The sequence below is a fragment of the Lineus longissimus genome, chromosome 16 (genome assembly GCF_910592395.1).
Source record: "Lineus longissimus chromosome 16, tnLinLong1.2, whole genome shotgun sequence".
Lineage (NCBI taxonomy): Eukaryota > Metazoa > Nemertea > Pilidiophora > Heteronemertea > Lineidae > Lineus > Lineus longissimus.
The window spans coordinates 2,244,021-2,258,650 of NC_088323.1; the positions used below are offsets into that span (position 1 = coordinate 2,244,021).

A 14,630-nucleotide genomic window follows, 5' to 3' on the forward strand; every position below is an offset into this window, starting at 1 on the left:
AGAGTTTTTCATTGGCTGATATTCCGTTGTCAACGCGATTTTGATTGGTCATCACTAATTGACCAATTATCGAGGTCGAGCAGGGGTCGTGGCGTCGTCGCCGGCAAGATGGCGAACTAGACTTATCATGTAGTCCCGTTTTGCCAGTTGCATCCAACAAATCTTACAATGGCGTCACATTATCGATCTACTTTGCTTCATATTGCTTCACAAATGCCGTCGGAGCCCGATAGTCAGAGTTCGTCTCAACTTTTTTACAATCGCCTGCCTAAGTCCATCGTGTAGCCTCCAAAAACCGGGTGTCCGGATTTAGGATAAGGATTAATCGTGGACATGACATTCACTTACATGCATAGCGTACACTATTCGGAAAATGTACATGGCTCATGCGCATTCTGTTGTTTCGATTGTCGGATGATACTGTCGTCCCGTTTGTAGAAGTGGTAAAAACGAATAAAACAAAACAAACCTGGCCGTCATATAATTGGATGTGGCACGTGTAGTTGCCGCTGCAACTTGTATTGTTCCGTCACTGTGTCATACCATCATTATCAAAAGCAATTTCACTCAGGCCCAGGATTGGGTCATGCTCAAACAGCGTCCACCAGGTTTAGTCCATTTTAAAGTCATCAAAATAAAAATGGACAGGTGGCGCATGTGGCGAGATGTGCACACCTGATAATACTTCATAGGCCTACGCCCTTGCCTCCTAATAATGATACAACTTAGGCCTGCCGCGCCACTGTAGTGTAAATCATGGACCAGATATTCTCCCATAATGCAATGCAAAAATCCATATATGCAACCGTTCAACACAATGTCTCCTTCACAAACTGACAAAGTTACGGCACTGCAATCAGTTGGATCCATTTTGCATCGTCTCAATAAATAATGCTCGATTTTGTTCTCTCTAGGTTCATTGAAGCTGGATGGAGGTTTTGCATCCAAAGTTCCTTGCAAGAACTATTTCAGTACTGGTATGTCCACATTTTCTTCATTTTATCATTCTTTTAAAACATTATTTCCCAGTTTTATGAAATGGCAACTGGGCATACTGTTTATTTAGTATTTTGACAACCATACATTGTAAAACACTGATTAATCAGATTTGTTTTGTTGGCCTCTTATTTTTGTAATTACTAATTGTCTGAAAAACTGAGAAAAATATGCTTTAGTGCTGTGTAACCAGATAGTTACCGGCACCGCCACTTTCCATGATTCTGCCTCTCATTAATGATTTGTTGCATTCTTTTTTTCAGGTCACTGTCACTGGGGCAATAAATGTAAATTCTCCCATGATGGACCACCAGGAAAAGGTAGGTCTTTACAAGATGAGTGTGCATTAATAACAGAGTATTCAAAATGATTCTTGCACCTAATGATTATCCTGCTATTAAATTCTAAGAGATATTTTTGAAATCAAATTGCCTGAAAGTGAAATCCCCCCCCCCCCCAATATTTTTTCATAAAAATAAAAATCACAAATGCTCATTATTTCAGGTTCCAATGACCCCCAGGCTGAAAAAGCTGCACCAGAAAAGCTGAATGTACCTTGTAGAAATTTTGTCCTAAGGGGTAAGTCCATGTGTCATGTATGTGTTCAATCACTTCGAAGTTGGTGCAAATTTTTTTTTGGGCAGATGCAGCTATCAGCTTGTTGATATCGGTTTCCAATTTTTACTGAGTTTGTGTTAATAAGCATTGTTTTGAATTGATTACTTTATAAGTTGGATCATTTGATTTATCAAATCGCTTAACTTGGTGATATGTGTTAGATATGTTTTTTCAGGGAAGTGTGGTTTTGGTGACAAGTGTTATTTTTCTCATAGTATTGGAGGAAACAAGTCGAAAAAAACTCCAAACGGTAAGGATTTAAACAAAGAGCACTGTTTGAATGAGTTCTTTTTGGTGACTTTAAATCTGTTTCACTTCAGTATCAAAAATGAGTTGTACCAGGGTATCAAGAATACAGTATTAAGAACTGGAACATTTTGTTAGTTGAGGCATGAATCTTGGAGAGGGGCATTGTGAGTGATGAAATATCAAACTATCCCCAGAACATGAAGAAGGGAAGTCCAGACTGGACAACCTGGTTACCTGTTTCCTTTTCAATAAAATTTCAGATCATGATTTCTGAACCAAATGAAACTTTACCAGGGAATTTTTAGTTGCGTGTTTATTTTCCAGTTAACTCAGAAAATAAACCTGAAAAGAGCGGCGAGAAGAGTCAGCCTGAAAAGAGTAGCGTTCAAGGCAGTACTGACAAAGTGGTCGAGTCTGAGGACAACGGTGCAAAGAAAATATCTGACCAGGGCAGCACTGAGAAAGAAAATAAGTCTGAGGACATTGGGTCAGGTGGACGTGCTAATCAGACTGGCCAGGGTCGTGGCAGTGTCAGTCCACGTGATCGAGGTGTTAGTCCCCAAGGACAAGGTGGCCGTGGAGGTGGACAGTTCGGAGGCAACAATCCGCCCGGAAATGGTGGAGGTCCTAATCAGACTGGCCAGGGTCGTGGCAGTGTAAGTCCAAGTGGTCGAGGTGTTAGTCCCCAAGGACAAGGTGGCCGTGGAGGTGGACAGTTCGGAGGCAACAATCCGCCCGGAAATGGTGGAGGTCCTAATCAGACTGGCCAGGGTCGTGGCAGTGTAAGTCCAAGTGGTCGAGGTGCTAGTCTCCAAGGACAAGGTGGCCGTGGAGGTGGACAATTCGGAGGCAACAATCCGCCCGGAAATGGTGGAGGTCCTAATCAGACTGGCCAGGGTCATGGCAATGTCAGTTCACTTGGTCGAGGGGCTGGTCAATTGGGGCGAGGCAGTCATGGAGGTGGACAGTTTGGACAGGGCAGAGAAGATGGTCAATTTGGAGGCAATGAACATAGTGATTCATCCGGAAATCAGTTTGGGCAAATAGGTGGACGTTGGGGGACAGTAGGTCGTGGGGGTGGACAGGGACGTGGATTAGGTCAGTTTGGAGGCTATGAACACAGTGACACGTTTGGAAATCGTGGTGGACATGGGGGGACAGTAGGACGTGGGGTTGGACAAGGACGTGGAGGGGGTGAGTTTGGGGGGAATGATAATGGTAATTCATTTGGTGGAGGAGGAGGGGTTAATCTGGATCAGTCGGGACAAACTAAAGGTGGGCGCTGGGATAAAGTCGAACATGCGGGTGGACCAGGTCGTGGAGGTGGACCAGGTCTTAGGGGTGAACCAGGTCGCGGGGGTGGACCAGGTCGTGGAGGTGGACCAGATCTTCGGGGTGAACCAGGTCGCGGGGGTGGACCAGGTCGTGGAGGTGGACCAGGTCTTAGGGGTGAACCAGGTCGCGGGGGTGGACCAGGTCGTGGAGGTGGACCAGATCTTCGGGGTGAACCAGGTCGCAGGGATGGACCAGGTCGTGGAGGTGGACCAGATCTTAGGGGTGAACCAGGTCGCAGGGATGGACCAGGTCGTGGAGGTGGACCAGATCTTAGGGGTGAACCAGGTCGTTGGGGTGGACCAGTTCGCGGGGATGGACCAGGTCGAGGGGATGGACCAGGTCGCGGGGATGGTCATTTTGAAGGGGATGATAACCATGATTCATTTGGCCAAGGACGAGGAACAGATGGCTATCAGTTTGGGCAAAGTCGAGGTGGTGGGAGAGGGGGGGCAGTTAGTCCTGGACGGGTTAATATTTCGAGTTCGCAGGTAGGACAATGGGATGATGTTGGATCTGTAGGAGTTGGTGATCGAGTGAGTTACGGATATGGTGGAGGTAGGGGCCGTGGAGGTGACCAAGGTGACCAATTCAGGAACCCAGGAGGCAGTGGAATGTATGGACAAGGAACTGGTGGAGATCACGAGCAAGGTCAAGGTCAAAATGATAACAAGAGTGAGAAGGAAGAGTTTCTCTGCGAGGTGAGTTTGTGATTGGTTCCCATTTAGTGGTTGCATTTGTGAATCTAAATGTTCCCTACCGAACATATCGACCATGTGTATTGTAATGTATTTTGTAGTATAATTAAGCAAAAAAGAAGGCATGCTTTTCTTAATCTGTCAAAGAAAGTTGAGTATTGTATTGTAGACCACACTTGTAGTTTGTGTTCTGGGTAGAATATACGAGATTTATTATGAAAATGTATGTATTGAAGACCGTACCACTAAAATCGGCTGAGAAATACAACCTTTCTGTTGCAGGTTTGTCAGACCAGTATGACGTGTAAAAGGAGCTACGATGACCACATGATAGGAGCAAGACACAGAAGGGTGATTATCAATAAAATGACCAGATGAGTACGGCAGCATTTTAGTGCCACTAAAGAAGAAAAAAAGAAAAAATTTCTCCTAATAACGACTTTTAATCTCGTAATGACGACTTTTAAGCTCGTAATAACGACTTTCTTTCCCGTAATAACGACTTTTAATCTCGTAATAACGACTTTCTTTCTCGTTATAACGACTTTTAATCTTGTAATAACGACTTTTAATCTCGTAATAACGACTTATAATTAAAAGTCGTTATTATGAGAAAGGAAGTCGTTACAATGAGAAATAAAGTCGTTATAACGAGATTTAAGGTCGTTATTACGAGATTAAAAGTCGTTATTACGAGATTAAAAGTCGTTATAACGAGAGAGAAAGTTGTTATTACGAGATTAAAAGTCGTTATAACGAGAAAGAAAGTCGTTGTTAAGAGATTAAACGTCGTTATAACGAGAAAGAAAGTCGTTATTACGAGATTAAAAGTAGTTATTACGAGAAAGAAAGTCGTTATAACGAGGTTAAAAGTCGTTATTACAAGAAATGTTTTCTTTTTTTTCTTCTTTAGTGGCACTAAAATGCTGCCGTAGATGAGTACTGTAAACGGCAAATTTTTTATGGTTTTGAAAATTAAAGGAGGTGCTTCTCAGGGTCATGCTGTGGTAATAAGTGCTGGCCCACCATTATCTCAAGTTCCTCCTCCTTGAAGTGTACATACAGTGGTCTAGTCTTCTGCACATGTATCTTTTTAATGGACTGTGGCATCTTCTCTTCTTCTTTCGTTCACCACGTTTTAGACAATCCGTCCGGATTTTATTATAAAGTCGGTGGTCCTGCGTAGCTGCTGGAGATCTCCATATAACTGGTCATGGATTCGTGCTCCCTCTGGCCAGGTCTCCTTCCTCAGGTGTGCAAAACTTGAGCATCTTCCCAGTATGTGCTCAGCAGTCATGGGCTCTTGGTTGCATATGCAGGTGTCGCTCTCGCCGATGCGGAATTTAGTGAACAGGTGGTATTTTAGCCTGTTGTGTCCGGTTCGCAGTCTGAATATTAGGACCTGCTCCCTTCCTGTCAGTTGGTAGAAGCAGTCTCCTTCATCGTGTTTAGGATGCTCTTCCTTCCACTTCTGTGGCATGACAGACCTTGTCTGGTAAACTTTAGGCTTGCACTCACTTTGCTCATGAACAAGTTAGTGCTTGTGCAAGGTGAGGATTTCTGTCAAAGTCGTCAAAACTCTTTAGGTGAACTGAGGGTTAGATTTTGGGAAGTTCTGTTGATGATTACTGCAAGTAAGTATAATTTCCAATCTTAACTGAAAAAAAATGGTTTGGAAATGTAATTTTTGGATATTGACAAATTATGACTGCCAGTATCTGTCAGAAGCTGACAGGTACCGGGAGACATAACAAATCATACCCGTCAAACAATCACTTCGTTCCTAATGCCTGACACAATAACAATGATTTCATATAGCATGTAGCCTGCGCAGCCTCTGAAAGGAGGCTGGGATCGCAGATCTCATGTTTGAGAGAGAAGGGCCACGGTATCTGCAATTGTCACCACTGCAGCTGTCCATGGATATGTCAGTCTGAAATGTCACTCAGACAGACATATCTTTGACCTCTTTACATCCACTCTTACAACTTTGTTGAACTGTTGAAACACTGGAGTCTGATTCGGCTGAGTTTTCAGACTCTTGTGTTTCACAAAAAGTTCATATGTTGTTTTAAGTTGAAAATATCAGAATTTGAAATTCTGTGCTATCCATCTCGGCAAGTCCAATTGTAGATGGAGAAAATTGTTCAGCTAGAAAACTGAAAAGGAAGGGCAGAAAAGGGCACAGTCTAAAAGGGGCAGGTTGCACTGCCATGCTTTAAAGGGAAATTCACTGCCACTTCTGAAAAAGGCAGGGCAAAAGGAGAAAATTGAGAAACTGTAAATTTGAAACTTATCTCCTCGTGATTTGTTTCCGTTATTTACAAAACATATACATGCCCTCCAGATGAGACAAACCGTCTCAACTGAATGGCATGCTCGAGACTGGAAGGAGGCAGCATTACGTCTGTCTGTAAAAACCATAAAAAAACAGGCTTTTCTGCAGAAGTTCAATTAGTTGAACACAGATAAAAGAAAATTTGGTAAAACAGGTAAAGGTTCATTTCCTTAGAAAGTGAAATTGATACTGCACGAAAAAAATCTCAATTTATATTTCTTCTCCCCTTGCTGGGAGAAAAGCTGTGCTGAAAAAAAATAATGATATCATCATACTCGTGTTTTTGTGCTAGGCACCAATCTGGTGGAGGTCCGTAGTGGTTCTGTGGAGCATTTCAATCATCAGAAGGATGTACCAGCTTCATGTAATGTATTTCAAAAAAAAAGTTTTTCAAACCAGTTTTTTCCAAATTTCATCACATTTTACTAAAGCGTGTCTTATTCTTTTCTTCAGAATGTTGAGAATCTGAAGACCGGTGGTAAGTAATTGGCAGTTACCATGGTAACTGGATTGTCAGTGGCTGCTGCATCATCTTGGAAACCGCATCGCCTGGCTACACATGCTAGCAACTGGATACTGCGCCGACTTAAGACGTCTTTATAAACTCTTCAAATTGCTTCGATGTTTGCAACATGCGATATACCAAAGTCAGTCAATCCGAGTCGGAGGACTCTTAAAATCCAGATGTTGCTATCGTTAAGTTGTCATGGTTGTCAGCTGTTGCTATGGAGACCAGGGATATTGTGTCAACAATACACTACAAGGAGATCTAAGGCTCTACCCTTCGTTTTAGACAAACCTAACCACAATTATTTAATAAAATGCAATAAAAGAATTTTTGATTTGGATGAAGGGACTTGGTCCTTGCAAGAGATCAAGAAACAAGTCCCTTTCATCCTGAGCTTTGACAGTCGCGTTTCGTCTGTTGTCGTCATCATTCTAATCTTATGAATAAAACTCTTCGCATATTTCTAAAACTGCTAACTTCATCACCAGACACATTTCTTTCAAATTTGGATCCAGCCAAATTTAAAAATCTAATGCAACAGCCTTCTCAAAATGAAGACTGAGTGGTTAAAAGGTGAGATTCATGTCTCAGGTTGGAGCTGAGAGTTAACAAGCTGAGATACATGTCTCAGGATGGAGCTGAGGGGTAACAAGCTGAGATACATGTCTCAGGATGGAGCTGAGGGGTAACAAGCTGAGATACATATCTCAGGATGGAGCTGAGGGGTAACAAGCTGAGATACATGTCTCAGGTTGGAGCTGAGAGGTAACAAGCTGAGATACATGTCTCAGGTTGGAGCTGAGGGGTAACAAGCTGAGATACATGTCTCAGGTTGAAGCTGAGAGGTAACAAGCTGAGATACATGTCTCAGGATGGAGCTGAGGGGTAACAAGCTGAGATACATGTCTCAGGTTGGAGCTGAGGGGTAACAAGCTGAGATACATGTCTCAGGATGGAGCTGAGGGGTAACAAGCTGAGATACATGTCTCAGGATGGAGCTGAGGGGTAACAAGCTGAGATACATGTCTCAGGATGGAGCTGAGGGGTAACAAGCTGAGATACATGTCTCAGGATGGAGCTGAGGGGTAACAAGCTGAGATACATGTCTCAGGTTGGAGCTGAGAGGTAACAAGCTGAGATACATGTCTCAGGATGGAGCTGAGAGGTAACAAGCTGAGATACATGTCTCACGATGGAGCTGAGGGGTTACAAGCTGAGATACATGTCTCAGGTTGGAGCTGAGGGGTAACAAGCTGAGATACATGTCTCAGGTTGGAGCTGAGGGGTAACAAGCTGAGATACATGTCTCAGGTTGGAGCTGAGAGGTAACAAGCTGAGATACATGTCTCAGGTTGGAGCTGAGGGGTAACAAGCTGAGATACATGTCTCAGGTTGGAGCTGAGGGGTAACAAGCTGAGATACATGTCTCAGGTTGGAGCTGAGGGGTAACAAGCTGAGATACATGTCTCAGGTTGGAGATGAGAGGTAACAAGCTGAGATACATGTCTCAGGTTGGAGCTGAGGGGTAACAAGCTGAGATACATGTCTCAGGTTGGAGCTGAGAGGTAACAAGCTGAGATACATATCTCAGGATGGAGCTTAGAGGTAACAAGCTGAGATACTTGTCTCGGACTCGGGATAAGACTTTCAAGTTGAGAGAGGGTGTTTTTTGTGTTGGAATTTTCTCAAGTTCTCAACCAGTCCATGGCACATAGGATGAAATCTTGGAACTGCCATGGAAAGCTGCCACTCTTAACGAGAAACAGGATAATAAGCTGTGCATTTCATCACTAGGTGTTCATGTCACCTTCTGTCTCATTTCCAGAATTGTTGGTCTCCAGAAAAAAATCGGGAAAAGGCACAGCTGGGAAGGGGAGAGACAAGAAACAATTGGGAGCCTTTTTCAGGGAGGGAGACTTGAAAGTGAGTCCCCCACAAAGTGCACCCCAAACAAGAGGACAAGGCGATGTGGAGCTGTTATTCACCAAACTTGAACAAAACTGCGATAAAGCACTAATTGGTGAGTATCTCTTTCTGTCTTCTAGCACCGATAACTAAACGCAAACCGTCTACAAAACAGAAGCAGAAGATTCGTACGATTGAAGCCGAGATGACTGACTTGTTGAAGCCAAAGAAAGAAAAAGGTTTAGAGTGCGTTGATGTGGTGGTTGCAGTAGAGGAGGCCCTCATAGGTGAGCCAAGTTGTTATGAAAAGCCCAGGGTGATGTCGGTCCATAGACTTATGACTTTGTCTGCTATAAATGTTTAAATTTTTCTCTGGTCCTTCATCTAGCTTTAAGCCGTAATAATTTTGCCAAGTGTGTGCAAAGAGTTGAACCAAAAATTCCAAATTTACAAATTTGATGACTGTACCGTAATTGCGGTTGAAATCCTACCTTCTCGAAAAGGCCAAAAGTATCTGAAAGTAAATTAGTCAGTGCCAAGCAAAAAGAGTTTAGAATTTGTCTGAAAATAGAGTGAGTTGTGTCTTATTCCAGGGCTCGAGTACATCATCGAGTACCAGGTGGAGGATGGATCCAGGGTAGCGAGGTACGAGTGCGTACTGTGCAACTTCAAACTTCAACTACAGAGCCTTATTGCCCATATTGTCGGTATGAAACACAGAGGTCGATACTTGGTGAGTAAAAATTTATACCAGCAGAAAGCCAAACGATTCTGTTCCTGGTTATTGTTCCTATGATGATGTCGATTACTTCTGTACTCTCAACTGTCGGCAAATCTAGGGGAACCTATCGGCAGGATGGGGTTGGTAGCCCTGGGTAAATTGGTGTGGGTTATAACTTATAAGAAGTCAAAACAATTCCCACTTCTTGAATGAGACTACAATCTTGGATATTCTTCACCTTCAGAAAGCAAATCACCCTGACTTGCACCAGATTTTCTGTAGCAAGACGAAGCGATCTGAGCAGTCTGAGTTCTGTGCTGTGTGTGCTGATGAGATACAGGCTAAGGAAGGCAGGAAGAGTGTCTGCTTGCAGGTAAGGCGAGGGCTGATGGGGGGGGGCGGGTGCCACTGGGGTTAGACACCTATTGCGTTTATTGGCCTCATGACGCCATTTAAGCCAGACATTGGAGTCCATTTCCTGGGATGTTCTCCTGCTCTCTGTGTATGACCCATGAACCACTTGACCTTCATGAAGCAAATGAGCTCGCTGAAAAAAGAATGTGTCCAGGCCGGGAGCTTGTCGATTGCCTGTCCAGTGCGATAACCACCTGCCCAGAATGAAGGATATGGGTGTAAGCAGCATTTCAACATAACTTCTCATTGATGCCATATTCTCTCCACTTCAGTTTGAAACTAAAGAACAATGGGATGCTGTCATTAAATGTCAGGACAAAGGGCTAACAGAGACACAAAAAGGTGAGTTGAATGACCGTGCTGGAGTTGGGGAATCTTCTGAACCGGGTACCACCCAGTGATTCTGCCTGCATTTTGAATTGTTGGTGCTGATGTCACAACTTGTTTTGTAAAAATGTGGTGTTTCCTTCGAGAAATGCAGTTGAAATGAGGTAAGTTTGTGTCTTTAGCAGGTCTGTGTGCTTAAGGGAACTACATGTAGCTCACATTATAAGATATCGAAGCATGCTATACATGTACACAAACAGTCAAAATGTGTACACTCATTGAAAACTGACAGTGCAACATGTTGTTTTGTTTACAGAAGAACCAGTGTGGCCTCCCAGACTACCTGTAAGCGTATTGCATCAGCAGGCAGCTCTGTCTGCCAGAACCAGGTCACCACCCCCTGCTCGGGAAAGATCGTCCTCGCACGACAGATATCCACCAGATCCTTACAGATGTGACCCAGGGTGGGATCCATGGGATAGGCCTCCTGCAGATCCGTGGGCAAGAAAGTATGACCCGTACAGGAGACCTGGCGATTCCTGGGGACGCAGTGCGCGAGATCCAGATCCATACAGAGCCGCCATGGAGAGATATAGATCGGCTTCGGCCCCAAGAGATGAGTGAGTATAGGGATTTATCTACGACTTTTTTCAACATCAACCTTGAAGTGAGTCATTTTTTACATCTTTCTCAACCTCTGTAGTATATCAAATAGAATACAGAACTACCCACCACAGTGACGTTCAATGTTTTTTCAATGACAAATGCATAACTGGATAGAAGATCTGGAATTACTTTCTACCTTTTGCCGGCTGCGGTGTTGAGGTATGAGTATTGGGTCGTTGTCGTGCAACTTTGACGACATGATTGTCCCTCTTGTCCTTCTTGGATCCTCCTCGGTACATCTGTAAATTCTGAACATTTCTGTTTTACAGTCCTGCACCTGGGATAAGTCAAATAGGTGAGTTAACTTTTTTCTTCCATTGACTTATTTTTTTAGGCAATTATGTGTATCCTGGCACAGTGGCTCTCTCATTGAACTGTGAGGTGCCAGGAGTATGAAAAATTGCCCCAAACGGATACCAGGCCAGCCAGGGAGACAAACGTTTGTCTGACCTGGACTCAAAACAAGGCTTGTGGTCTTGCCACGCCAGGGGTGCCAATCATCCAGGTCTTTTGATGGTTGTACTTTGACGTTTTCAGATAAAGCATTGGAGACGCGTCTACAAAGTTTGGAACAAGATCGTCTCGACCGTGCTAAGGAAGTGGAGAGGTTGGAAAACCTTTTAAGAGAAAAGGAACAAGTAAGTGTCAACAATGCAGAACCCTGCAATTGCAAGTAAGCGACTTGTTTGGATTGGTCATTGCAGTGCCTGCAATAAGAATCGGTGATTGCTGCATCCTGTAATCAATATAGAACCCAGCGCTTTCAGGTTTTACCGACACAGAAGTGATCTTTTATTGCGGCGAGGAAACCTGTCATCATCAGTAGACCTATATTTACTTTGACGAGAAGAGTAAAAAAGATTGTTGATCCTTCTTCATTTCAGAAGGTCCCTATGCGTTCAGCCCTCAAGCGCACGGCTCCCCAAGATCGATTGGATGACTACCAGCGCCTGAAACAAGCTTTTGAACAGCCGTCAGATGCTACGAGCATTCTTACACTTTTAATGAAAAATGTGAGTCGAGTAGAATCTCTGCATTATCAACACCCTTGCAATTGACAAACGATCTCCTGAAAGGAGAAACTAAAGGTAGGGTGTTCATTCACCCATCCCTGTGAGCAAAGTCATCGGAACTCTTCCCGAAATAAACATGTTGGAGGCCCATTTCTGATGAGTGGAGTAGTTAGTACCTCTCATTTTCCAGATTCTGCTTCAGCAGCCTTTGAAAGCAAAGACGCCCAGGCCTTTCAATTACATGGCGACCTCTACACCCTGTATTTTTTTAGCCTATTTTGGGGACATGTTTTTTTTTCTTCTTGGCTTAATTTGGGGACATTTCGTCGTGCCAATTTGCCTGAACATCGACGTCCTTATTGACTGACATTGTCACATGCACCTGAAAACTCATAATTTTAGGATGAAAAGTATCAAATTAGGCCATTTAGGATGAGATTTGGTCATTTAAGGTGTCAAAAAATGCTTCAGGGGGTCAAATTACCCCTTAAAAAAAAAAAAAAAAAATATTTTTCTATTTTGGGGACATTTTTTCAGGGCCTAATTTGGGGACATGCCAAATTTCCTACACTGTATAGCGGTGTGAATCGAATGTAATCGAAAGGCCTGACACCTATCCCTCTTACTTAATCGATGTTTTCATGTTGTTTCAGGCAGATAGCATGATCACAACAGACGAGACGGCATCCATTGCCTTGTCGGCTTCGAATGCCCTGACACAAGCAGTGCTGTCTTTTCGTCTACAGCATGTCCCAAAAGAGGTAAGTGAAATAAGATTGTGTGACATTTATCAAATATTAAAGCCCCGTTTTATGGATTTTTCTTGTCTTAGGCTGGCTGCTATATTAAATGTACACCTAGTGGTCAGACTTCGAACTTCTGAGAAAAATTTGGACACCATTTGAAACGTCAAGGTGATTATTTCAATTGATTGTGTTGAACTTCATGTATGAGTAACTTGATTATTTTTTTCGTATATTTTCAGATGCTTGAGAATTCAGGGCCGCCACCAAAACGAAAAGCTACTGAGCAGAACAGTGTTGATATGTCCTACGAACAGAGAAGCCAATCTGGTTTCCAACAGAGCGAAAATCAGATGAACTATCCTCCTCAGTCTATGGATTTTAACGCCCAAATGAATATGGGTTTTAACACCCAGGCTAATATGGATAACAATTCGCAAGGTAACATGAATTTCAATCCCCAAAGTCACATGGAAGGACAGTTTGTGGACTCTTTGCAGCCAAACAGTAATCAGGGCTCAGCAGCTGCAATAGACTTTGACAAACTGCAGAACATAGATTTTTCAAAGTTGACCAGCTATCCAAATCCTCGGGATAAACCAGTCCCTCGGCTGATGGACATGCAGACGTCTTCTCCTTCAAGTTACCCTAATGTCTCTCATGTCCTTGATAGAGCACCTAGGGAACATGCCAGTGATGGCAGAGCAGGGAGGCAACCTTTTAACCGCTTTTTACAGGCTGATTTGCCCCCGCCACTCCCCGAGGGTCCGCCTCCTGGCCCTCCACCTCCTCCACCAGGCCCTCCTCACGGAAAAAACATGCCGAGAACAACGGGAGAGAAGAAATGGAAGATTGCTCATGTTGGAGGATGGAAGCCTGCGTTCTAGAAGGTGATCCAATTGTTGGTCTCCAGGTTGGAGAAATGGGTCTGGTTCGACTTGGTTCTAAAAATATTCTTTGTGCAAGTGTGAATCATGCTGACATACTGTGAGGTACCTACAGGCTATTTGTGACTTCATGTAACCTAAATCCGACATATTTGGCACCTGTCTTCTCTCTCCCAACACATCCCAAGTAAGTATAGTATTTGTCTGTACCAGGGGTGTCCTTGATAGGGAGGTTCTACTCGACTGTAATTTCAAAAGTTCAGAGAGGAATTTTCAGGCACCGAAAGGTTAATTGTAATTCATTGCCATATTTGTTAAAAAAGTAAGTTGTCTGTTTAGGTACTGTATTGTCAGTAGGCCACATTTATGACTTTTAACTGTTGTAATATTGTTGTCATGGAACAATAGTAATAAAAGGTTTTACGCGATGTCTTCTTCCTTAAGTTATTTTTGCCCAAGTCTGTGCATCCATCTTTGCAAGGACGGTGTTGTATGAAGACATGCTTCTCCAGCAGAATGGGTTGCGTGTATCTGCATAATGTGAGGTTCTAAAGTTCAGCCTCATCAATACCTAACGCTTTTGACTGTTATACTCATGGATGATCATCCCTCAAACAAGAAGAGGTACAGCATGAGGATTACCTCTGGGTGTGGAAAAAATCTATTAGCTTGCCAGCCCTACACTCTGGATGCAGTGGACTGGTCTCGTCCTGACCCGAAGGAGACAAGAAATGTCTTGTCTGGACCATTGCTTGTACTGTAGCTGACCCTGTCTTTATTTGGTACTGGCGGTGACATTATCTTATCTTTGACTAAAGCCGACAGTGTCTTGATACTTGATTATGGGCGGTTATTGCCGCAAATTGTCACCAACGCGCGAGGGATAGCAAGTTACTCCAAGAAGCCGATTATGGGCGGTTATTGCCGCAAATATTCACCAACGCGCGAGGGATAGCAAGTTACTCCTAGAAGCCGATTATAGGCGGTTATTGCCGCAAATATTCACCAACGCGCGAGGGATAGCAAGTGACTCCTAGAAGCCGATGAGGCGTATAGTTCGTGGCGCGTATAGCTGTAATTTCTACCCGGCCCCCCCACTCCCCTTATTTAGGGGGTACATAGGCTTGTTCCCAAGTTTTAAAATCACCCCCTAATGGAAGGAAACAGCATTTTTTTGTACCCCCTATTTGCGGGCTTTTGTGAGGAAATTGACCC

The 14,630-nt window shown here is 43.6% G+C and overlaps 1 protein-coding gene across 2 annotated transcripts; it reads left to right on the forward strand.

The window, feature by feature from the left end:
* The first annotated feature begins 111 nt into the window (after positions 1-111).
* Positions 112-13,843, forward strand: LOC135500356 (uncharacterized). Of its 2 annotated transcripts, none has more exons than XM_064791782.1 (18): positions 112-238; positions 915-977; positions 1,260-1,316; positions 1,501-1,575; positions 1,790-1,864; positions 2,188-3,896; positions 4,176-4,244; positions 6,685-6,709; positions 8,565-8,759; positions 9,238-9,377; positions 9,610-9,738; positions 10,052-10,121; positions 10,423-10,726; positions 11,042-11,067; positions 11,310-11,410; positions 11,657-11,785; positions 12,439-12,546; positions 12,771-13,843. In XM_064791782.1, the coding sequence occupies exons 1-18, from the start codon at positions 169-171 to the stop codon at positions 13,413-13,415; spliced, it is 3,990 nt and encodes a 1,329-aa protein (XP_064647852.1). In that variant the 5' UTR covers positions 112-168; the 3' UTR covers positions 13,416-13,843. The 2 variants fall into 2 exon arrangements, with proteins under 2 accessions (XP_064647852.1, XP_064647853.1); XM_064791783.1 differs by lacking the exon at positions 8,565-8,759 and adding an exon at positions 8,785-8,931.
* The last annotated feature ends 787 nt before the right edge of the window (positions 13,844-14,630 follow it).